The sequence below is a fragment of the Mercurialis annua genome, linkage group LG8 (genome assembly GCF_937616625.2).
Source record: "Mercurialis annua linkage group LG8, ddMerAnnu1.2, whole genome shotgun sequence".
NCBI classification, from domain to species: Eukaryota; Viridiplantae; Streptophyta; class Magnoliopsida; order Malpighiales; family Euphorbiaceae; genus Mercurialis; species Mercurialis annua.
The window spans coordinates 40,509,842-40,535,722 of NC_065577.1; the positions used below are offsets into that span (position 1 = coordinate 40,509,842).

At 35.0% G+C, this 25,881-nt stretch overlaps 3 protein-coding genes and 1 pseudogene across 9 annotated transcripts; 2 read left to right on the forward strand and 2 right to left on the reverse strand.

The window, feature by feature from the left end:
• Nucleotides 1–9,493: 9,493 nt before the first annotated feature.
• LOC126660662 (uncharacterized) lies at nucleotides 9,494–14,000 on the forward strand. Of its 7 annotated transcripts, none has more exons than XR_007635404.2 (9): nucleotides 9,494–9,836; nucleotides 10,574–10,750; nucleotides 10,875–11,024; nucleotides 11,828–11,929; nucleotides 12,018–12,088; nucleotides 12,202–12,269; nucleotides 12,590–12,884; nucleotides 13,181–13,213; nucleotides 13,506–13,641. XR_007635404.2 is itself a non-coding variant. In XM_056103966.1 (8 exons), the coding sequence occupies exons 2-8, from the start codon at nucleotides 10,448–10,450 to the stop codon at nucleotides 13,745–13,747; spliced, it is 819 nt and encodes a 272-aa protein (XP_055959941.1). In that variant the 5' UTR covers nucleotides 9,725–9,836; nucleotides 10,388–10,447; the 3' UTR covers nucleotides 13,748–14,000. The 7 variants fall into 7 exon arrangements, 2 of the variants coding, with proteins under 2 accessions (XP_050210216.1, XP_055959941.1); XR_007635400.2 differs by having other exon boundaries at nucleotides 9,495–9,836; nucleotides 12,582–12,884; XR_007635406.2 differs by lacking the exon at nucleotides 13,181–13,213 and having other exon boundaries at nucleotides 12,590–12,685; nucleotides 13,506–13,640.
• Nucleotides 14,001–14,824: 824 nt separating this feature from the next.
• LOC126662086 (BEL1-like homeodomain protein 9) lies at nucleotides 14,825–16,589 on the reverse strand (annotated as a pseudogene).
• Nucleotides 16,494–19,361, forward strand: LOC126660560 (uncharacterized). Its single transcript, XM_050354126.2, has 2 exons — nucleotides 16,494–17,163; nucleotides 18,033–19,361. Exons 1-2 carry the CDS (start codon nucleotides 16,641–16,643, stop codon nucleotides 19,181–19,183), a joined length of 1,674 nt encoding a protein of 557 aa, XP_050210083.1. The 5' UTR covers nucleotides 16,494–16,640; the 3' UTR covers nucleotides 19,184–19,361.
• A 675-nt stretch (nucleotides 19,362–20,036) lies between these two features.
• LOC126660561 (BEL1-like homeodomain protein 9) lies at nucleotides 20,037–24,238 on the reverse strand. Its single transcript, XM_050354127.2, has 4 exons — nucleotides 23,623–24,238; nucleotides 21,060–21,421; nucleotides 20,894–20,954; nucleotides 20,037–20,755 (listed from the first exon to the last, which is right to left on the reverse strand). The coding sequence occupies exons 1-4, from the start codon at nucleotides 24,037–24,039 to the stop codon at nucleotides 20,300–20,302; spliced, it is 1,296 nt and encodes a 431-aa protein (XP_050210084.1). The 5' UTR covers nucleotides 24,040–24,238; the 3' UTR covers nucleotides 20,037–20,299.
• Nucleotides 24,239–25,881: the final 1,643 nt, after the last annotated feature.

The following is a 25,881-nucleotide window of genomic DNA, read 5'->3' on the forward strand; positions in this document are numbered from 1 at the left end:
ATATGAACTTGAACATGAACATGAACATGAATTTGGAAGGATCAAAAACCCCCCCTGAACTTTGTTAATTAGGATCAAATACACCCTTCATAAAATTTTGTGATTTTGAACCATAAAAACAGAAGATAATAACTTAAAATAACCTATTTGTAATGGATCTAAACACCACATTGTCACAAACACTTGATTTTAACAAACAGTTGAATTTGACAAAATGGCACAAAACACTTGTATTTAACAAAATAACCAACTGAGGTTACAAAATATGTCCTTCATTCACACCACATTGTCATATAATGGCAGAATCTGCATACAAACTTTACAAAAAACACATAAAAACAGTTCTGAGACACTAAATTATAATATAAAATAAAGAATAATAGTTCATGGCTTCCAATTTGGTTTAGGAGCTGGCTGCTTGAAAGGGGTATTCACTCTCTTCTTTGGTTTTTGCTTCTGTGCTTGTTGTTGAGGTCCCATGTTGGGCATCCTTTGCATTGGAGGCACTTGTGAGCTACTTTGTACCCCTGAGTGGCCATCCTGTGACAGTTGAGATCCCATGAAAGTAGACTGCTGCAAATTGGAGAAAGGATTTGGTGCATTGACTGAGTTTGAATCAGTTTGGGAAAGTGACTGGCCAGATACTGTCCTTGAAAAAGCCTGGGGACCCACACTGCAAAATGTAGGAGGAGTAGGCCTTGAGAAGGCTGGGGTAGGGGCTGACTCAGCAGCTTGCCTTTTCTGCTGCATCTGTCCAATCCTCTTTTGAACCTCAGCTTCCAACTGGTTAGTTGAGACACTTTCATTTCCATTCCACTGAGGTCCAGTTGCTCTAAATCTCCCATAGAATGGTCTCCCCTCATTCTGGATTGTGGTTGGTTTATGGTGTATTTTCCTTTGTGCCTCACTTGGTACTGGATTCTGTGAGTTTGCCATCCTCTTCCCAAGCTCACCAGGCTGCATGCAAAGAACACCATATTTTTAAAAATGGAGCAACATAATGAAATACAACAACTATTTGCAGTTTTTAAAAACCTTACATTAAATGAGACTTGTCCAGTACTTGTATCGCGACATAGTCCTGCTCCGACAGAATTAGTCGGGTGTTTTTTTGCTTTTCCTTTCTTATTTGCCACAGGTGGTGCTTGCTGCTCAGGGTTTGGTGTAGGAGTTCCAATCTTAATGCCAGCAGCAGACTGCACTTGTTCCTGATAAAAAACATATTTGGATCAAAAACACCTCTGAACTTACTTAATTAGGATCAAACCCCCCCCTGAAGTAGTCATTTAAGTATCAAAAAACCCCTTGAACTTAGTTTTATAAGAAAAACAATTAGCAATAACATAAGAAGTAGAACTAACCATGTTAACTGAATCTTGTTCATCTTCATCCTCATCTTCAACAGGGACTTTACCCTTTCCCTTATCCATTGCAGGAACTGGAATGCCATTTTTCTTCTTACTACACCCTCTAGCATTGTGCCCTTTGCTATGGAAGTAGCTGCAAGACATAGCATACCCTGCCTTTGACATTTTGCCTGAGGGTTTGGGTTCCTCTCTGTCCTTTCTTCTAGCTCTTTTGGGTCTGCCAGCTGACTTGTATGCCACAGGTGGAATGAGAGGCTCTTTTCCAGTTCTGGGCCACATTGCCTTACCTTTCACTGGCTGCATCACATATGCATAACTAGCCAAGTATTTTTCCTTAGAGTACCAGGGGTCTATCCCAACCAACAAATCACCATATGGATCACTATGGTATAAGGCACATATGGCATGTGGACATGGGATTCCAGTCAAATCCCATGCCCTACAAGTACAACTCCTAGTTCTCATGTGGACAGTATGCCTATTCTCATTTTCTGACACTTCATAAGCATCATCCCCATTAAACTCTACATGACAGCCACATGCCCTATTCATGTTCTTTTCTAGCAACATCACACTACTAGGACTGACTCCAGTGAACCATTTCACACACTCCATTCTTTTCCTGTGAATCCTACTCATTGCATCTTTTTTAATCCACTCCAAAAGAGACAATACATGCATTTTCCTAGCATCTAACAAATCCCCATTGAATGACTCACACATATTGTTATCCACAGCATCACACTTAGAATGGAATGCAAAATATGCTTTGCACCATGTGTGTGGTGGATATATAAGGAGGTGTTCTACAGAGCCATTACCTAAAGCATCCATTTTCTCTAGCTGGTCATGGAAGTATTCTTCAAAGCTGCTCCTGGCACACATCCAAAACTGTTTTCTGAAGTCACCTCCTCTCCATCTTTTCTGCCACCTCATGAATATGTGTTGTGCACACCATCTGTGTTATGCCTCAGGTAAAGTATCCTTGATAGCTGGAAGCAGACCCTGAAACAAAGGAAAATAAAATGCAAATAAGGATCAAAAGCCCCCTCAAACTTTGCAAATAAGGATCAAAAGCCCCCTCAAACTTTGCAAAAAAGGATCAAAAGCCCCCCTAAACTTTACCAATACTTATAAAAAGACCCCTTAAGTACAAGACAGTAATAAAAAGCATAACAACAGGACACTAACCTTTTGCATATCAGTTATCAGTGTTAGATTGCTTCCATCTCCAAGATCAAGATCACTAACCAGGTGTTTCAAAAACCACACCCAAGTAGCTTTGCTTTCTGATTTCACCACTGCCCAAGCAATAGGGAATCTTTGATTGTTGCCATCCCTTCCAACTGCAGTAAGCAACTCCCCTTTGCAAACTGTCTTCAAAAAACAGCCATCAAGTCCAATCACAGGCCTGCATCCAGCCTTCCACCCTTTCTTCAAAGCATCAAAGCAAATATAGATAGCTCCAAACTGGTTTGTGTTACCATCAGTCAAGAGGTCAACTGTTGTTCCAGGGTTGGTTGCCAGTAGTTCTTCTCTGTAATCCCACAGCAAACCATACTCCTCCAGATAATCACCTTCTAACTCTTCTAGCAGAATTCTCTTCACCCTCTTGCATTTGATGTCAGTCACATCAATCTTCAACTCCCTCATTGCCCTTGCTTTTAACTCCTTGGACTTCAAGTGGCTGAAACTTGGCTTTGTAGTTTTCCCTAAGCTTGTTTCTTGCTTGGATCAGTTCTTCATCCCCCACATCTGAGAAATAATCCATCTCATTTGTATAGTCAAAATCCTCCTCACCACTGCTCAGCTGTTCCTCATCATCCACATTATGAGTGATTTCTCTTCTTTCACATAGATGTGCCCACTTTGAAACCTTCCTCTTCCCCTTGTCAGTAATTGCAGTCTTGCTCCTAGCTGCAGTCTTCTGCTTTTTCTTCCTCTTATTATTTTTTGGGGCTTCTGCAGGTTTCTGCATACCCTCATTTGGTGCTCCACTGCCTGTTGCAGCTCTCTGCAATCCTTCTTCACTCACCACCTCATTTGTAAAGTTCTCAAGCCACTCCATATCAAACATGTGGGCAGCTTCCCCAGCCATGTTATCTTCCCAAGTAGCCCAATCTTCTACTAAACCTTCAACTTGCTCCTCAGGTACTGGATCATTTAACCCTTCCTCAGCTACTGGGTCATTTAACACCCCCTCATCTACTAGATCATCTAACCCCCCCTCAGCTGCAGGTTCATTTAACCCCTCCTCCTCAAATTGATCATCTACTGGATCATTTAACCCCCCCTCAGCTGCAGGTTCATTTAACCCCTCCTCAAATTGATCATTTAACCCCTCATTTTCCCCCTCTACAATAGGATCATTTAACCCCTCCTTAACTGGATCATTTCCCCCCTCCTTAACTGGATCATTTCCCCCCTCCAAAACAGGATCAGTTCCACCCTCCAAAACAGGATCAGTTGCCCCCTCTATATCCAATCCCTCATCCCCTCTATCTGAACTGCCCTCATCCTTTCTCCATTCTAACAGCAACACCTTAGATTTAGTCTCACATAGAAACTTTGGTTGATCTATACTATGATCTAAAAACACAGCCAATGTTGCAGACCCCATCTCCTCACCCTGTCCTATCAAAGTCTTCACACATCTATCAAAATTTTCATCCAAAAGTGCTTTAACATCCTCATGCATTACACCTCCAGTTGGTAGCCAAAACATTTTAGGGATATGCCCATACCCTAAACTCCTAACTATGCCACACAACACACCATAAGTTATATCTTGAGCATCTTTAAAAGTCTGCCTATAATACTTTCCCCCACTATATCTTAATTCAGGATCACATATAAATATCCCTCCATGCTTAATTTTCAGACAAACCTCTATTTTGCAATCAAACATTTCCATCATTCTGCCATCAAAGAAATCATACCAAAACATTAAACCAAACAAAACTAACATACACACAGACAGCAACAACCCAACATTCAACCTTTTCTTAAAGTGGAAAACACACAGCATTTCAAAACCAGACAGAAAATCAAAAAAAAATTAACCTAAACATACAACAACATAGAAACAGCAAACATGCCAAAATCCAATAATCACATATCAGATAACATATTAAACACCAAAAACAGACAACTGATGAAACAACCCCATTACAACAAAAAATCATGGAAAAAAAAACCACCCATTAATAACAATGCAAGAGGGTATTCAAGTTCAGAAACTACATACCTACGAAATTCATCCGACACCATTTTTGCCGGTTCCACCAGAATGACGTGTGCTCAAAAAAATCCAATGCCTCCATGCTACTGACGATATCAAGACAGGATCAAGCAAATTACACTTCAAAATGGTCGAAGTCAGAAGAGTAAGGCTTTAATTTGAAGGAATTGAAAACCCTAAATTTTTCTCACAACAGTTGAACGTTGGAGAAGACGAAGACGAAGGAAAATCAGAAGAAAAGAAAGAAAAGAAAATAACGGGAAAATAATTAATTGTGTCTTAATTTTGGCGGTTGGAAGATTAATTAGATTTAATCTTGCATGTTTTCAGCCACGTGGCATCACCAGGGGCCCCAGAAATAATTCACTCTCTTTTATCAGCGAGTGAATCACAAACGAGCGAGGAGGGGGTGTTTTGAACCGGTTTGGACAAGTTCAGGGTAAAAGTGATCCTGTTTCGCTAATTTGGACGTTTTGGATACTTTATGCCAACTTCAGGGGGCAAAATGATCCTTCGTTCAAAGAGAAATCCATGCATTCTTTCATCATTTTTTTTTCCACGTACTGTTGCCCATCCTTTATGGTTTTATTAATTGGGCTATTCATTAATTGGGCTAATTCTTATTTAGTCTTGGCCATAATTGTGCGTGATTCAATATTAGAAAATTTATCAACATCTGCTCTTTCATTCAATTTTTCAGCAGCACGCAACTTAGTTATTTCCATATTTTTAGGTCTTTTTAATACCGATTTAAACCCTAATTCATACAACATATTCTTTAAACCCTAGCCGTCATTATACCCTGGAATCTCCTGAAGAAAACGTAGTAAATCCTCTTCAAAAATCTGCCGTTCAGTAAGTTTCCTTAGGCTTGAATATTTCAGTTTTGCTTAATATCGACACCTTAGTTCGTAAGTGATAACTCTCTCGTTTTAGCTCCAAATTTCGTTCCGTTTGATTCCTGAGATTGTAGACTCAGCCATCTACAAGTCCGAGCTTAGTTTTCACACAACGGTACGTTATCTTTCTCGTAATTGCTGTAACCGTTGCCGCGTTTATGAAATTCTGTTTTTGAGTTTTAAATCGACCTCTTGGGATTTCAATTCGTTTGGCAGCCGTTCGGAGGTCGAAATCAATTCCGTTCATTCCCCGTGAAAGTAGACTCACGCCTCTACGTTTCAACAATTTCCTCTTGTCAAACGGTACGTAAACGAACCCGTATCAATCGTCGCCGTTTTACCGCTTTTAATAGTTCTTAACTGTGAGTGTTAATTGGTTGTTGCCGATGGGTTTTTACTCTTTGATCTTGATAATTTGGATACTCTATTGACTATAATTCCTTGGTTACGGGTTGTTAATCATTAAGCCTTAACTTGTGATTGTCGTCGTCGTCTCTTAGTGTTTATGTGTTATTGATTTTCGATGGTTTTAAAGTTATTATCAATCGTTTCTTTTAGTTCGGCTCCTATCTTTTTTGCGATGGCATGATTGAGGTGATGTTCTTCATTGCTTGATTTTGTATTCTTGGTGGTTATTTGTTAACTGGGTTGATTTTGGAAGCTTTGAATTCATGATTGTTTGATATTGAAGTTTCTGGGTTGTGTGTTGAAAATGGCGGGATAGTGTTTGAATTAAAGAAGAAGGAGAAAGTGATAAGTTAGTTCCAGTGGCTTTCTTAGCATTCATAATCATATTTTGTTGGGTTATTAATATTAGAAGATATGATTAAATTTTGAATTGTTGGTTATGAGAGGTTGGTGGGTTTCGTATCTGCTACAATGAAATTGTTTTGTTTCAAATGATTGCAAATGGTGGCTAAAAGGCAAGAATGATCCTTAAGTGATTTTGTTTTAAACCTATTGATTCTTTAAGTTAAATATTATCTATGGGTTATTTGATTTTGATTTTGATTTTAACTTGGGGATTTCATTTTAAATAGAAAGTTTTGATAATATTTTTAAAATCTAAAAATAATATCTGGTTCATTTATAATTAAATTAATAATAATTATTATTAATATAAATGACAAAATGGATATTATTATTTCGAGATTTTGGCTTAGAGTTCCAATTTGATTAAATTTTTAATTTTGCTTTTAATTGTTTATTAAATTATTTTAGTAAAGTAAATTGCCGGTAATATTTAATTACTTGAGTTTCAAGCTATTGAGTTCTATTTTGATATTAATTAATATTTTATTTAATATTAATTATAAACTGTGGTTTATAAACTCTGGAATATTAGTTGGGTCGGTTTGGATTTGGGTCACCGACATGTGGGTTTAGCTTGGTAGTTTTGAAAAACTCGGCTAACCCACTATTTGAGGAATTGATTTTATTTATCAATTAAGTATTATTTTAATAATATTTTCGGATTGGATTTAAGTGCGAACTCAATAGTCTTGAATTAATTTACGGCATTACAATTTATTTGAGAATTGTGTTTCTCTGTGATTTATCTGGTTATTAATTGTGCTAGTCCTATGTGGTGTCTAGTGATCTTAGAGTTAGGGGTCGTACGGATTTTAACCTATTTATTATTTTAGACCCGTCGACTGCTCGAGTTTCGGAGTCTACGAAGGGTTAGCTGTTTGCCAAGATCACGTGGATAAGCAAGCAGTGAGTTTGTAGTGTTATTTACCGCTTTATTAAGTACCGCATCGTATTTTAATATTATAAATGTTTGTGAACTGTTTTTACGGATTATGGAACTGGATTGAAACGGGCTACTCGATAGGCTTGTATCGAGACTGTGTGCACCGGTAAGTACTCTGGGAAACGGCAGACTAAAGTCTTGCTTACGCTGGTATATTTATATGACGAGGATTTGTTCCCGTCCACTCTGGGTCTATCGGTATGCTATGTCATACTTACGCTGGGATCTTTTCAATACTGTTTTCCATAATCATACTATATTAGTATAAACTGTTTTGATTTAAGGGTTTTAAACTTAATAAATGTAAATAGTATTGCGAACTCATCTCAGTAGATCTGACCCCGTTGTTTTCCCAAATTTTTCCCAGGTTTATGATTTGAAAGGTGGTCCACTCCGATTCTTTTGATTCCTCGGAAGTTTTATTGTTATTAAACTAGTTTCTGTTTTCAAACTCTTAGACCGCAGTAGAACTAGTTTATATATTACGTTTGTTATTACATTGAGATTGTCGATTAGACCGATTATTTATTATTAGCATGTTTACACTGGAATATTTTATTATTATATTTAAGGCATGCTGTGGAATATTTCAGATACTTAAATTATTTATATTAGAACTGTAATATAAAGTGCTAGACCTAGGTTGGAGTCTCGATTGCCCCGAGCAGTTTTCTGCAGGTTTAAATGGTTAATTGATTTCCGCAAGGCTTGCTACGGGTTTTGGTACAACCATACCCATACCCTAGCGCCGGTAACGATTCATGAAATTGGGTCGTGACAGAGAGTTAATTAAAAAATATAAAATAACGATTTTACGTCAGAAAAATCGGAAAAATTGTTGCGGAATGTTGATACTCGTTATCCGACGAATTGTAATCGTTATCCGTCATTTTAATCGACGTATTCAAATGTGATTGAGATTTGTTTTTAAAAGAAAGGATAAAAAAGTATTTTTAGGGGCGGTGCAAGTATTTAGGGAAGGCGAATAGTACAACTTTTTTTATCAGAGATATGATGAGTATGATATAGCAAAGGGGGCTAAACAAGCAATTAGAAAATCTAGAATATGTCAATTATTATTTTTTGTTGTTCTTTATAGGCTTAACCCATCTAAAGGCCCTTGTACTTTACACTTTTTTTTTGTAGGTCCTCATACTTCATTTTTATATTATCTGATCCTTCTACTTATCTATTTTTGATTTTCAGGTCCTTTTTGAGTTTTTTCCAGTTCCTCTACTTACAAATGTTTTTTCCTCTAGTCCCTATACTTACAATTTTTTTTTCCTCCAGTCACACAAAATGACTGGAAAAAACTCAAAAAGGACCTGAAAAATATAAATAGGTAAGTAGAGGGATCAGATAATACGAAAATGAAGTATAAGGATCCATGGGAAAAAAAGTGTAATGTATAGGGGCCTCTAGATAGGTTTGGCCTTCTTTATATACAACCTACCAAACCAAAAAATTTCAGTTAAATTTTATATTTTGTGATTACAAACACCGCTATAAAAATTGAAAATTTTAGTTATAATTAATTCAATTCGAACCGAACAATGCAATTTATACCATAAACTAACGAGACAAAATTATGGCTAAAGTTACGATAAAAAGATATCATTATTAGAGTTTAGGTATTTCAAATTTCATATTTTAATGTTTGAATTTTATTTTTCTCTATCAGCAATTTAATTTTTAAAAAATATATCCAATGTTTGTATCAAATTTCCAATTTCCGACGGATGCAATTTAGCTAGCACATCAATCGCCAAAAATGGCTAAGTACACTTATTTAATATTTTTAAAAAACTAAACCACTGATATCTATAAAATTAAAATATATATATCAAAATAGAAGATTTAAAAAAGTTCAGACACTATTAATATAATTTATCTTTTAAAATTTAAATTCAAACAAGATGAGAAAAACTCTAAATTACAAAAAGAATATTCCCAACAGAACTTCTACATATTCCTCCTTCCAAACACTCCCTTTCCTTTCAACTCTAGTAACCTAAAATCAAATCAACCAATTAGATTGCAAAGCTTCTAGTCAAAGTCAATAAGCCAGCCGACTTATTTTTAAAGTACAACAAATCAACGACTAAGATTACTTCAAGAATTGGTAACCCTATGTATGTAATATACACAGCATAATTCCACTAAAACGATGCCGTTTAATCTTTGCTTTCTCCTTAAGCACACAGATTCATAAACAGCTCAAATTTTTTTAAAAAATAGACTAATTTTTGAATAATTCTCCAAAAAGGATAAGGATTTGTAAGTGGGTATTTGTTGGTTCATCAATTAGTCAAATAAAGTTTGTTTCTTTATAAGAATAAAAAAATTTAAATTTGTTTAAATGATTCAATTTTGAAGCAAATTTTTTTGAAGAAAAAATAAAATTTTAGAGAGAGATGCAGACAGAGGCAAGAGTAGGAGTGGTGTTACAGCAAAAACAGCAATTTAAACAGTCACAGATCGGAACTGTTTCTCAGTTACTGGCCGGTGGCATTGCCGGTGCTCTGAGTAAGACTTGTACTGCTCCCCTTGCTCGGCTGACTATTCTTTTTCAGGTTTGTTTTTTTTAAAAGACTTTCCATTTATGCCCTTTTCAGTTATTTAAATGAATGTTTTTGCTAGCTAAGTTAAGTTTTGGGTTGATTGGTGTAGTTTTGGTGGTGTTAGGTTGTTATAGTGTTGGTGTTAATTGGGGTTTGTTTTGATTGTTTGTTTTTTTATGTAGTTTGGTTTGATTTGTGTGAAAGGTTTTGTCTTTGGTTGTGTTTTTTGGTTACCTAATGCTAGGTAGCACGGACATGGATATGGGAAACGGCGAAACAATGTTGTTTTAAGGTTTTCTATGTTAATAATTGAAATTCCGTGTCGGAAACGCCAAATTTCTGACATGTTTCCGAAACGGTGCACGTTGGTTGAATGAAGTGTCCGTGCTACCAGTTAGATTCAGGAGATTATTGATGGTTTTGTGTCTTGTTTATAAGACCATTTGAAACAAGTTCACTCCTTATTTGAGTAGAAGTGGCGATATATTTTGTATTTCTACCTATTTTGTTTCTTTGTTTTGCAGATGGCCATATGCTAATTCCTGAATGCATAGCTTTTGCAGGAGTTGGCTATGGATGAATATGAATGAATCCAAACTCGCACAAGAAATTCTTGCATTTTTATGCTTAACGTTACGTTTTGCTGAGTCACATGCATTTCTATGCTGAAGTTCTTCTATGGATAGAAGAACTCTTCTGATACAATGCATTTGTTTCCATTTATTTTATGTATGAATTTATCCTTATAGGTGCAAGGCATGCACTCTGATGTTGCAACATTAAAGAAAGCTAGCATATGGCATGAGGCTTCTCGAATAATTAGAGAGGAAGGATTTAGAGCGTTCTGGAAGGGGAATCTTGTCACCATTGCTCATAGGCTGCCTTACTCATCTGTCAACTTTTATGCATACGAGCATTATAAAAAGGTCTGTCATCAAATTGCATGGATGAAAATTGACATGCAGTTTACTTGAATTGATTATTAATATAGAATCCATATGTTTTTTAAATGCCTGAATTGTGTTTTTTGATGTGATGAATTCTTTTCAGTTGTTGCATACAATACCTGGCCTGGAAAGTCATAGGGTAAACATGGGTGGGAATGTCGTTGTCCATTTCGTAGGTGGTGGTTTGGCAGGAATAACAGCAGCATCTACTACATATCCGTTGGATCTCGTACGAACACGTCTTGCTGCTCAGGTAAATTCTTTCTAAACAACCATTTTATGAACATCCCTGTATTGATTATCAGGTATATTTAGGTTGCTATCTTGTCCATTGGCATATTTGGGGAAAAGTTACCACTAGTTTTTTTTTCACATTAGAGGAAACTCTTTCGCCCTTACTCCTATACATGAGCAGCTCCTGAGCTTAAATAATGTTCTGTTAAATGGGCAGTTATGATGGGAAAAAAACTTATTGCTGCCACTGCCACTGAGCCTTGGTTTGGAGGTTTTTTGGAGTTTTTGCATGCCCACAATTCAGTGAACTTGATTGTTCACTGCTTAGTAATTTTTAAGGGTCTTTCTATTGGTTTAAAACTAACGATTAAATACACGAGAGCCGAAGTCTAGCAGATTTTGATCACACTAGGTCCTAACGAGGTGTACATCATCTCACAAACCCCTAAAACAAGATTTTTAGAGGTTACTGTTTTTTCACTTTTTTGCCGGCTGGTTTATTCCAAGCACAAACTATGACAGATTTTACTGTGTATTTATTTTATATGATGGATTTTTCGTTAGTGTTGCTTTTTAACAGGGTTGCGCTTACTTCATACTTTGTAACAAATTATCTGCTTCTTTTTTATGATAGAACTACTTTTGTTGTTTTTTACTTTCCCAACGGGATTCTGATGGAAAATGCTATATTACCAAATGGACTTAGTTATGTTCAGGCGCTGCGTATATTTTGTTTCGCCATTCCGAGCTTCCAGTTCTCGCTATCAATCATTTATGGCGTGCTCTTTGCTTCTTTTTAACTGCTTGTTTCCTACTCCACAGACAAATGTGATCTACTACAAAGGTATTTTTCATGCATTACAAACGATAACCACGGAGGAGGGTGTTTTTGGGCTCTACAAGGGTCTTGGAGCCACACTCCTGGTATATTTCTATGGTTAGGTTTAGTATCTATTCTATACTATTCACGCTATGGTGGATTTTTATAAAGTTCAATTTGATATGAATGCAGGGTGTTGGACCCAATATAGCTATCGGCTTTTCAGTGTATGAGACGCTACGATCTTTTTGGCAATCACACAGGTAATTACTACACGAGTTGGTTTGATGTAGTATCGTATTCTTAGACCTTCTCAAAGTGCTGTGCCTACATCCTTGTTTCAGCTGTAATCTTTTAGTTTTCTACTTCATTTCAGGCCACATGATTCTCCTGTCGCGATGAGTTTGGCTTGTGGAAGTTTGTCCGGCATTGCATCGTCAACAGGTGGGTAACCTAAAACATTCTAAGCTGAATAATTATCACAAATTTTGAGCTAGAGATTGCTCTTTAACTGTCACCTTATAAATGCGTAGCTGTCTTTACTTTGTCTTTTTGTCATATCAATTCTGCTTGTATGTTCCCGTGAGACAACAACATGAGATGTTAAGACAGTAGCACACTCGACAAAGAACTTCACTGGCTCTATATAAATTAGCAGATAACAGTGTTTGGTTTGGTGAAAAAATATTCTTCTTAAAAGTTAACGCATAATCAAATAGTTAATTCTTCTAGCTGTTTATTATGCTTTTGATGCAGAGAAGCAGGGTGTCGTCCAAGCTCTGTATTAAGTTTCTAACCAGACAGGACCCTAGAGCAGAGACCAGACAGGAGTTATTTATATCATGCATTTGGCAATTTTAGTAAGAAAATCAAGGAGAAAATTACTTTATTATCTATTTAAGAATCTTTCTTTCACGTTAAATAACCTAATGTCTACAACATATTCTTTAACTCGTCTCCCAAGCATTGCAGTTGTTTCTATAATAGGTGGTACTACTATCAGGTGAACTATTACAATTCTCCCAGTTGTCAGATGTGAGAGGCGTCCTCTTTGGTGAGGTACGCTTCTCAATTGGGTTTCCTTTGGTAGTTGCATCATGGATATTGGAATCCTTCAGACAATGCAGTTGTTGAAGGTGCTATCCATTTGATTCAATCAGATGGGGCCGGTTCACTGCCCCCTTTCTAATTTATCAACGACTTCAGCTGTTTTAAAATGAAAAAACGTGAAAAAACCGTTAATATTGAACTTTCTTTTTCATTTAAACTAGCTTTCAATCCTAGTTGAGTATAATGTTCCGTGTTAAAAATAATACAACTCTAAGAATTACGAGATATATCTCGACTCCTGGCAGCTGCTATAGGTCCTTTTGGTGAGCTAAAGCTTGGTACGTTAGCTTGTTTTAAGTTGTATATAAGTTATAGTTTTGATAATCGTTATTGCCTCTTATTTTTCAATAAGCTGCTAAATGGTAGACTCCGTCATGGTGGCATCTTAGCAACTGATGGTGAACCTGAATTTCATTGTACATTATTGTGTTTTCTGACTTATTGCTAATCAGAAATTGCTGGTGCATTTGTATCAACTAGCTCCACATGTCCACATAAATCCAGTGCACTTAAAAACGCATATCATTACTTCTGCGTGCAGACTGACATTACTTTTTTTTGCATCTGCAGCTACATTTCCTCTTGACCTTGTGAGGCGAAGAAAGCAATTGGAAGGAGTAGGTGGACGAGCTCGTGTATACACAACCAGTCTTTTCGGCACATTTAAGTATATAATGCAGACCGAGGGCTTTCGGGGTCTATATAGAGGCATCTTGCCAGAATACTACAAAGTAGTTCCCGGTGTAGGCATTTGTTTTATGACCTATGAGACTCTGAAAATATGTTTATCAGATGTTACTGCTAAACTGTAATCTGACGTGATGATATAATTGACGTGAGGATCTACTGGAGCCTGGAGGAGGCTGGCCTTCAACCGAAACGATCCCAGGGCTGAACAATTTCCCTTTAGTATTATTGATTGTACTCCATTTGTTTTCTCATGGTGGTTAAATTTGTAATGCTACTATGAGAGTTATATATTTTAGTGTAGATCAAGAAAAAAAAATTAGAATTATACTCTTCACACAAGAAAAAGCAATACCAGTTGTGACCCATGTCTCTTAACACCTGAGTTTTATATATAGAGAGAAGATATTCACTTTCAACTTCAGTGGCAGAGTTAAAATAATTCAGGTTCACTCTATCCTTTTCATTCTCTAACTCTCGTTTCTGTCATGTTTTTGAACTATCGTCTCTTTTTCCAAACTCTCCTTAAACTTTAATTTATATATCAAATGTACTTGAATTCTTATATGATAACTTGGTTATTGTCCCTTGTTTCCGTTAATTTAACGAAAACAGCGCAAGAGGAACATCAAGAACAACCAAGTCATTAAATAAAAGTTAAAAGACAATTGAGGTACGAATAAAAGTTTGGGAATGGTGGGGTAGTTGGTTTAAATTACTCTAAACTTGGCATATATTGCCTCCTAAATTCATTATGCATATCAATTTTAATTGCCCTGCATGTTCATCTACTGTTACTTAAAAGAAAAATGAACAAAAGAAATATACTGAGTATTATAATTCATGAGGAATTAATAATCTATTTTTATGTTTATTGCCCACTATCTTTATGTTTATTGCCCACTACCCTTTCCTTATTGACTATATATTGAGACGGAGATCATCGATCAATGCTGGTGTTGCGTTTGAAAATTTGCAGCTGATGCTAAACCCATCATGCTAATTATTTCCAGATTCATATGCTGAGCTTTGCTGATGGGCGTTGGCCTTACTAAGTCGATCCCATTATTCTGATGAAGTCCTAATGCCAACGAGATGCCAGTGCTTATACCGGTTTGGTAATGCCTAGCCGAGTTGTGAAAAGCTACACCCCCTCTGTTCTTGTATCTGCGTAGATATGTCAGCAGGTTCATTTCTTGAGTCTGAACATTATTATTATCTGCCTTCTGATGAAAACTGGTCTAGGATAGTTTCTCCATAGGGAAACTAACTGCCTACTTGGGATCGCGAGTACGTGCTTCTGGTGGTACTTGTGCTTGCTGTGAAGCAAGCTTATATACTTCTTCCACCTTCGGTTTTCAAATTCTAACTCCCACATTTATAAACCAGTTTGAGACCTACAAAGTTTTTGATCACATGCTATTAAATATTCAAGAAATTGATGTGGTTAAATATAGGAGTATGCAAAGAACCCATAAGATCAGCGATACCGACTAGATAAGTTAAGTTGGAACTTTTTTTACTTATAAAATCCAATTCGGTTCGAAATATAACAATAAACTTCAGTTAGTGAATAAAAATCTTTACGGATGCAAAAAGTGTTTGAATAACCATGTCTTGAGCACGGTGGCGACATGATTAGGCAATCCTGTATGAGATCTCCAAACGGGATGTTGAAGAAAACTGAAATTGAGCGTCGAATTCTGGACTAGGATGCTGCCTTGTTCATCAGCTGCCCGGAACCGAACGTTTTTGCTACCATCGTCGAAATTTATTCCTTTAAAGTAAAGTTGGTCTAGAAGGGCATTTTTCAAACAACTGAAATGTTTTGAAACAGTTTTGATAGGATGGCAAATGTAGGGAGCTGCATTTCCAAGACTAGCGACAGATTCAAATGATTCAACAACTGACTGCATTTGCTGGAAATATAATTTGTATCTTCTGTATTTAAGAGAGATATCATCAGATTTGGGAAGAAAATTTATTATTATCTGTATTATGCGGAAATTTATTGAGTCTTATGAATCAACATTCTGTTTCTGTTGTCAAATTCATAAAATTATATGTATTTTAATTTTTTAAAAATTGATTCGATGATTTTCATTTTAAAAAAATCAAAAAATCTGAACTATATGTGTTTAATACAATTTTCTAAAAATACAATGTCATATTTTTATTTATTCAAGTAATTAAAATGTTAAATATGTAAGAATTTGACCTATATTTACACCCTAATTTTGGAGATAATTTCTTAAAATAGAGGGGGGGGGGCAATATATAAATAAGAGTTTTTATATGATTTAAATAGTAATTTGTCCTCTCAAGTTATAAGTAGACAATTAGTAAATGAATTATCTATTAGTATTTAGATACTCCGATCCATGCCTTACTAACCAACCTCACAGATTTCAGTCCATCTTTTACCGGTAATTTCACCAATTATATATGATTATTTAAATTAAGAAAATAATTACAAAGACCCCCCATATATGTTATAATTCACGCTTTTGTCTTTTCTATTTGTAAACCAAATTATATGGTCCTTTATTTTTATTTGCATCAACAATTTAATCCTTCCATCCATTTTTAGTGTTAGTTAACCGAAATTATTTGGTCTCCCATTTTTATTTATGTCAACAATTTTGTCTCTCGCTTTTATTTCTGTTAATGGTTTCGTTCTTTATATTTGAAAATTAATTTACCTTTAAATCCTTTAACCCAGTTGACTAACACCAAAAACGGACAAAGGAATTAAATTATGACTAAAATAAAAATAAAGGACCACATCGTTCGATTTTTAAATAGAAAAAACTAAAATGTGAATTATGATATATACGAGGGCTTTAGAGTAACTTTCCCTTAAATTAATTAGTGAAATAGTGAAGTGGCGAGGCTGGGTCAATTCACCGGAAACGTCGGTCTACCAAACCTCGAAGTTTTCGCGGCCATAACCACCACCGTCACCATCCACTCACTGTAAAACCACACCAATCTCTCTTCTACCACTACTGAAGAATCATGGACGAAGCAGCACAAACTCCAAAAACGCCGCAAAAGAGAAACCCTAAACCTAAGCGGCAGACGGAAAAACAACCTCCTCCAACTCCGCCGTCGTCGCGGCGCACGCGTTCTCAGGTAGCACCAGACTGGACAACGAAGGAGTCACTAATTCTCGTCAACGAGATCACCGCTGTCGAAAGCGACTGCTTAAAGGCTTTATCGTCCTATCAGAAATGGAAGATCGTCGTTCAAAACTGCTCCGCCATGGAAGTTAAGCGCACTTTGAATCAGTGCCGCTACAAATGGAACCTGTTACTCACCGATTACAATCTCATCAAACAGTGGGACTCTAAATCATCGCCGTCCTACTGGCTTTTAGATGCGCCTCAGCGCACTGGATCCGGTCTTCCTGTCCAGTTTGACTATGATCTTTTTAAAGCTATTAATGATTATGTTAGGGCTCAGAAGGATCTTTCTGATACCGATCCTGATTCCGATCCGGAAGCCGACGCCGAGCTCCTCGATGGCATTGCTAAACTAGGTATATTGCTTTGTATTGCATGTAGAATTAGAAGTGTGCATAAATCGCACCGAAAAACTGAACCGAAATTATTAAATTGGTTTGGTTTTTTTGTTAAAACGATTTCGTTCGGTTTCTATTGAATTTGGTTTTAGCTTTTTAAAAATTGAACAACCGAAAAGATCGAACAACAAATTTTTAGTTCCTTCATTATATGTAATATATAGGTTAATAAATTTCTTATAGATAAATTGTACTAATAACCTTGGTAGCACGAACACGGAAACGGAGAAACGAGACATGGAGACAGACACAGCGAAACAACATCATTTTATTGTTTTCTATGTTGAAAATTAAATTTCGTGTCCGGAACTTTAAGAATCCGACAAGTTTTTGAAATGGAAAACATTGATCAATTGAAGTGGCCGTGCTACATAGCTAAAAACATATATTCGACAATAAATTTTAATTTTTTAAAATAAGAAAATTCAAAAAAATAAATAAAAAAATTCACTTATTAACCAAGCCGAACCAAACAGAACCGAAAATTTTCAGTTCGGTCGGAGGCGGTTGAATCTAACTTTGGTTTTGGTTCGGTTTTGGATTTTTATCAAATTTCAGTTTTCGGTTTTTAGTTTTTTCGGTTTGGTCACCAAACCGACCAAAAACTTTGACATGGCATCAAAAACTTTGACATGGCAATACCTTAGCGTAACTCTGCTAGTTGATTGAACAGACATTTACTAGTTTGTATGTAATTTCACTTTAAATTAAGGGTGAATGTGCTTGAAAGTTGAACATGTCAAGAGTTGAACATTGAAGCTCTTCTCTGTTGCTAATCTTTTCAAACTAATATCACCTATTTAATGAAACTTTTAAATCTCTATTAGAGTCCAAAAAACACTGGCGGCGGTCCATGTCTTTAAAATTCCAGCCAGAAGAGAAGTCTGAGGATTACTGCACAAATGGACAGCCTCAAGTGATCAATTTTGGAGAAGAAACTCAGAAAAGTAACGAGGAAGAATATCCTCAGATATGGTGCGAAAGGGAAATACCCGAGGTAGTCTATAGAGAGGAAGAACCTCACGAAAGTCACGTGGAAGAGAAGTCTCAAGAGTATTGCCCGGTTGAAATTCCTGAAAAGATCGACAATGAATCTCAGAAGAGTCTTGGGGAAGAACAGCCTAAAAGCATTTGCACTAGTGAGAGGAAGATGGCTGACTCTGAAGAAAATGAACAAATGTTGGAAAATAAATTGCAAGGGAATGCAGAATCAATCTTTGCTGAATGTGGGGGAAGTGCTTCAGCTCCTCAGGAAAGTCATGTTGAAGAGAAGTCTCAGGAGTATTGCCCAGTTGAAATTCCTGACAAGATTGACGTCGAAGGGAAATCTCAGAAGAGTCTTGTGGAAGAAAGCCCTAAACGCACTGAAGAGAAGGACCAAATGATGGAAAATAAGTTGCAAGGGAACGCTGAATCAATCTTTGCTGAATGTGAGGGAAGTGCTTCAGCACCTCAAGAAATTCACGTGGAAAAGAAGTCTCAAGAGTGTTGCCCAGTTGAAATTCCTGACAAAATTGATGTCGAAGGGAAATCTCAGAAGAGTCTTGGAGAAGAAAAGCCTAAAAGTATTCGCGCTCGTAAGAGGAAGACGTCTGGCACTGAAGAGAAGGGACAAATGATGGAAAATAAGTTGCAAGGGAACTCGGAATCAGTCTATGCTGAACGTGGGGCCAGTGATTCAGTACCTCAGAAGAGTCTCGTGGAAGAAAAGCCTAAGCGGATTCAAAAACGTAAAAAGAAGGTGACTAGCGTGGAAGAAGGGATGGTGGATAAGCTGCATGGCTATGCAGAAATGATCCATGCTATACTTGGAGGCAATCTTCCTGAGTCAGCAACAGGATGTGGAAGCAGTAATTCAACGAGCAAGGACTTGAAAACTGATTTAATAAGACAACAAGGGGATAAGCTTATTGCATGCTTTGGAGATATTGTAAAGATCCTTGACCAATTTCCTAGTCTTGTCCATGAATCTGTGTAGTTGATGAATTAGTTAACTAAGCTTTGGTGTAGTTTCTTTTGTATAAACAGAATCTCTGGAACCGAGTGTTGATTCTGGGCTATGATCTAGTAGACATCAGCGCTCTCTATCGAAGTTGTAGTCATTTTACTAACGTTTTTAATATTTTAGGGAAATGAAGGAGTATGTTTCTGTGAAATCTGTGCATTAAATTGGACCTGTGTTGCAGTGAGATTGATTTGCTGCAACTAGAAATTTGAAATAGATGCCAAAAGAAATATATGATACATTCTAATTTGTTTTCTGGTTACAGTACTGGACTTGGTGATTATGCATTTCGGTAGTGGTACTCTGAGTCAAGACAGAACTACGAGTATGTGCAGCAATCCGCGATCTACTGGAAATCCGGACAGCGTGATTCCACCATGGTTGTGCTGCATATATGCCACTGCACAGACCGTTGGAGGAGCGGGCTGTTAGATTTATTCTTCACACGCACACTAATAGTTAACTGACTGCAACTTACCAAAAGCCTGCCTGGTTTGGAAGGAAGAAGGATCTTGTGAGATGAAAACGTTGGACGAATCAGCATCGTCGATCTCCCCTTGCATGCCTCACTATCCTCTTTCAGTTCATATTTGAATAGAAATGGCAATATATTTGTATTTCTACTACCTATTTTGTTTCATTATTTTGTAGATGGTCATTTGCTAATTCCTGAATGCATATATTTTGCAGGAATTGGCTATGGATGAATCTAAACCCGCACAAGAAATTCTTGCAATTTTATGCTAAACATCAATTTATGCCGAATGACGAGCATTTTTATGCAGAAGTTCTTCTACAACTGAAGAACTCTTTTAATACATTGTAAGTGAAAGTTTAAAGACAATTGATGTACGAATGAAATTTTGCAATGATGAGGCAGTTAGTGTAATATTACTCCAAACTTGGCATATATTGGCCCCTAAACGCGCTAAATTGCCTGCAAGTTCATCTACTATTACATATAGAAAAAGGAACAAAATAAATATACTGAGCATTATGATTCATGAGGAATTGATGATCAATCTTTTTGATTATTGGCCACTACCCTTTCCTTCTTATCGACTATCTAATGAAGATTGAGATCATCGATCAATGCTGGTGCTGCGTGTGAAAATTTACGGCTGATGCTGAACCCATCATGCTAATCATTTCCAGATTTACATGCTGAGCTAAGTTGATGGGCGTTGGCCGTACTAAGTCTATTCCATTATTCTGATGAAGTCCCAACGCCAATGAAACGCTACCGCTTATACCAGTTTGGTAATGCCTGGCCGAATTGTCAAAAGCTACACTCCTCTGTTCTTGTATCTGCATAGGTATGTTAGCAAGTTCATTTCTTGAGCGCTTTGTCCGAACATTATTGTTATCTGCCTTCTGCTGATAACTGGTCCAGTGTAGTTTCTCCATAGGGAAACTAGCTACCTCATTGGGGTCGCGAGTACGTGCTTCTATTGGTACCGGTGCTTGCTGCGAAGCAAGCTTGTATACTTCTTCCACCATCGGTTTCCAAAGTCTCACTCTCGCATTTATAAACCAGTTCGAAACCTACAAAGTTGTCAATGAAATGCTATAAATACATAAGAATAAGCGAATTGAACAGACAAAATTGGTTCAAACTTTTAGTTAAGTTAGAACTGAATGCACTTCTTGTTATATAAACATGTATATAGTGTCAAAGTTTACCTGAGTTCTTGAAAGACATGTCTGTTGAGCTAGGGTTTGCTTTTCGGAATCAGTGGGATAACTACAATGCACAAAACTCGATCACGTAAGATCAATGTCTTTCCGCATATAGCTAGAAGTGCGAAAATGTAAAAATAAACCTCATTTAGTCAATAAAGATTCTTACGGATGCAAGAAGTGTTCGAATAACCACGTCTTGAGCACAGCGACTGCATGATCAGGCAATCCTCTTTGAGATCTCCAAACGGGATGCTGAAGAAAGCCGAAATTGAGTGTCGGATTCTGGTTTTGGATGCTGCATTGTTCATCAGCTGCCCGAAACCGAACTTTTTTGCTACCATCATCAGAAATTTTTCCTTTGAAGTGAAGTTGGTCTAGAAGGGCATTTTTCAAACAACTAAAATGTTTGGAAACAATTTTGATGGCATAGCAAATATAGGGAGCTGCATTGCCAAGGCCAGCAACAGTTTCAAATGATTCCACAACCGACTGCATTTGCTGGAAATATAATTTGTATCTTCTGTATACCTGAGAGATATCACCAGATTCAGGAACAAATTTATAAGCATCTATACTGAACGGAAACTTTTCGAATTTTACGTATCATCAGTTTGTTTCTATTTTCAAAAACACTACTGAAATTTTACATGTTATATAGTTTTTAAAAGACATAATATCATATTCTTATTTATTCAAGCTGTTAAAATGCATATCTGACCTCAGATTCAAATCCTAATCTTTATGTCTCTAAGTTTACCTTATAAACATTTTAATTATTTTTTCAAATTTTAATAAAATAAAAAATCAAACTGAATTGAGTTAAAATTTAGCCTCTAATGCGGTTTGATTTTTATTCCATAAAAATAGATTGATTATTCTTCCATTACCAACCAAAATTACAGTAATTCCATAGTATATAGTAGAGAAATATATTTTTTACGGTTATTAAACTATAGGTCTTTTACAAGACAATTAATCCTTCAATTCTTTATATTTTGATAATTGAACTTTTATTTTCACATTAACAGAAAATTATTATAGTAATTCAGGTCAATAATTGTTTGTGTGGCAATGTAATATTATTAATTATCCAATTTTTTTTAGCCACCTAAGTAATTACCGGCCTGAATTATTATAATAATCTTCCAATTATATAAAAATGAAGTTCAATTATCAAAATGTATTAAATCTAGCGGCGATAATTATTCCGTAAAAGGTTTTTCATCATATATATATTAATATATATAACCAATGAGCTATAGTTCAAATGGTATAAGCGCTGAGCAGCAAACTGCTAGGTCGTGAGTTCGATTTCTCCCACAAGCGCTCCCCCTCCCCAAATTATCAAAAAAATAAATATTAGCATTGAATTTGTACTAAACAATTAGCATTGAATTTGACAGCTATGAACTCTTATCAATCATCTCTGGCTAGGTACAAATTGGAAAAAGGACAATGCTAGAAGTTAATTCAATAGCTTCAAATTCAATTCACCTAACCTAAATATTTTGACCAACACAGTTTTGAATAAATCTGCACCAGTTTTTCAATTAAAGCAAGCACATGAAATTGTTAAAAAATTAAATAAAGCAAACAGAACAGAACAGATAATGAACAGTACAATGATTCATATTGACAAGACAATTCATCTTTTTTGCTTTCTCACTAAAATAATTAACTAATTAAATCAGCTTTTATTTCCCAACACACATTGCTACTGTTTTCTGACAGTAACTATCAAATCAAATCATCACTTTCATTTCAATAACAAACATTAACATAAAAAATTCAAGAATTAAAAGATATTTATCAATGAACAAATTATCAAATTTGGTCCCTAAATTTGTGAGTCGGGATCAATAACTTACATTCAATTAGAAACAACTTTTTTTTAATCTTAGATAGATTAATCCTATATTGGATCACCGCGTTCCGTAAATGTGTTTATTTTACATAATTTGATAGTTAATTAACTTAAAATAGAGTGTATTATTACTCATTAATTGATTAATTAGTTTATTTTCATAAAAAAAAATTAGTTTATTGAATATGACACTTTTTTTTTGTACAATGTATTAGCCCTAGTGGAAGTACACGCACAGGTTTTTTTTACTGTGCATGTACTAGAATTTACCAGTATGGATAAACCTGCACATGGGTCATGATCTCATGCAAATTATAGAGAAAAATTACAGTTCATGGGTATTCTTGAATCTTGATTATTGTGCTTTAGATCTAATTATTGTAATTTTAGTATAATTAAACTGTCTTAAGAACATTCTTGATTCAAAGAAAAAGTGTCTAAGAACATTCCAAGGGCATTGTTACCACTACTAAACACTAGACATAATATCCATATCTAAATTAATGAAGAAAACTTATTACATCTCCTAAAATTATACACATTTTTTTATTCAAGATACTACAATTTTCCAAATTTACAGATAGTATTAAACAACAATCTTTTTCCCAAAAGTTTTAATTAAATTAAAACTAAAACATCAAAAGTTAATAGTAAATTAACTCTTTTAGATGATGATTATTTTCACTAATATAATTAAGATAATAATTCTTTTTCCATTAATCTTGTTTAATCAAACATGCATCAAATTCTACAGCCTAAATACTCAACCAAAGCATTTTCCCTCCTCTCTTTATAATTTTCTCAGCAACCAAACAAAAGTTATAAACATAAACAAATCATGCATGCATGAATAATATTTACATACCTCATCAAGCATCAACATAAGCTTAGAATTCCTCCATTGATGTTCTAAAACATCACTTAAACCAACGTTTTCTTGCAACCCTTCATCTTCACCAAAACAATCCGAAGAAAACTTCAAATCTTGACAATTCACAGAGCCAAAAACATCATCAAAAACCAACTGTGTAGGTTTCAAGAATCTCGAATTTTTCAAAATCGACGCGTAACCCGTAAACGGACCTAACGGGACAAAATTTCTAACTCCATTACCATCAAAACCACCATTGTTGCACTGTTTCAAAGATAAAGATAAGCCTTGATACGGATTTTCTTGAAAAGAATTCATAATTGTGAATTCCTGATCTTGTTCTTGAGTGTTCCTGAGCTTGTTTCTTCTGTTTTGCTGTGGGATATGGTAGGGTTCAAAGTTTTCTGCCATTAACAGAGACTGAGAGATAAACAGAGTTTTTTTAGTGTGAAATCAAGAATGAGTGAGAGATTTGAAAGTGGTGATGATGATTGATGGAGAGTAGATAGAGAAGGGGTTTGAATTTGATGATAATGATTAATATTTTCTTGTGAAGTAGCAGTAGTGTGTTAGCAGAGAAGACAGAGGTTTTGATATGAAGTATCAGAAACATTTTTTTTAATTCTAGATTGGAATTTAATAAGGCTAAAAGCATCTTTAGGTCCTTATATTTTTTAAATTTTATATTTTTAAATTTTATATATTATGTCATTTGTTTTAAATTATAGACCTCTTGTTATTAAAATTATGAACAATATTTTCCTGGGCTACTTATATAAGTATTTAAAAAGGTACATCACTTTTCATGCGGTACATACCTCATAAAAAAAAAATGACATGCGGTGCAATTTATTTTAAAAACATTTCACCTTTTACGTACTTAATGCTGACGCATTAATATGTGCACCAGCACATGGTCACCCGCTGGTCAACTTAGCTTTGCCATATTTCAGTATGAGTGCCGAATTATCTGTATACTGCTCCTCAATTTAATTAACATTAAAAAATTATTAACATTAGATAACCTTTTTGCCATAAAGTTGCACGTCCAAATTCTTTTTGTCTTTTCCCTTATCTTTTTGCATTAAATTCTTTCCTCTCACTCGCCTATTTTTTTTTAATGAAACAAACACTTTTTTATTTATTTATTTAATATTTAAATTTTACCTAAAATTTAAAACAAACAGTTTATTAATTTTTTTCTATTTACCTATTTATTTATTTAACTAATATTTAAATTTTAAACTATTAATATTTTAATAATTCAATCATAATTTAATTCTTTTGAAAACACTATTTTTTCGATTTTTATGAAACGAGAGAGCACAATATAATTTTATGAATCACTTATCGAATACATTATTTTTACATACCAAAACACTGGTTTTATGCATAAAAAATATTTATTATGTATAAATTATATATCTGTTAAGTATATTTAAAAAAAATATTTATCATGTATAAATGATGTATTAACAATTTATCTATTTAATACATTTAAAAAAAATTATCTATCATATATAAATTATGTATTTATTAAGTATATTTAAAAAATGTATATATTCCTCCACCAACCACCGTCCCTTCCACCACGGTCCTATCATCTGTTGTTAGATGGCAAAGGATTAAAAAATACATTTCAATTCCGAATTAAATTATACATTTTGGGTTTAATCAAATGAGATATGTATAAATTATGTATCAACGATTTATCTATTTAATGCATTTTTAAATGTATATATCATATATAAAAAATTATATACTATGGATATATCATATAGATATACAAAATATATATGCAATATATGTATTAAAATAAGTCTCTGAGATGTATAAAAATATTAGTAATAGAACTTAAAAAAGACATGCAAAATAAGGAAAAGGTTTCGAACAACGAATATGTATCAGATATGTATCCGAAATGTGTAGAATGTGTATCGAAGGTATATCAAACATGTATCGGAGATATATCAAATATTTATACAAAATATATATGTAATACATGTATTAAAATTTTCAATAAGTTTTTGAGATGTATAAAAATACTACTAGAAATTCAAAAAGAAAGGCATAAAAATAAGTAAAAGGTTTCGAATAACGAATATTTATCAAACATGTATTGGAAATGTATCAGATATGTATTTTAGGTGTATCAAATATGTATCGGAGATGAATCTTATATACTTTTCAAATGCATTTTTATGTATCAAATATACATCGGTTGATTCAATTAAATCGATAAAAAATAACAAT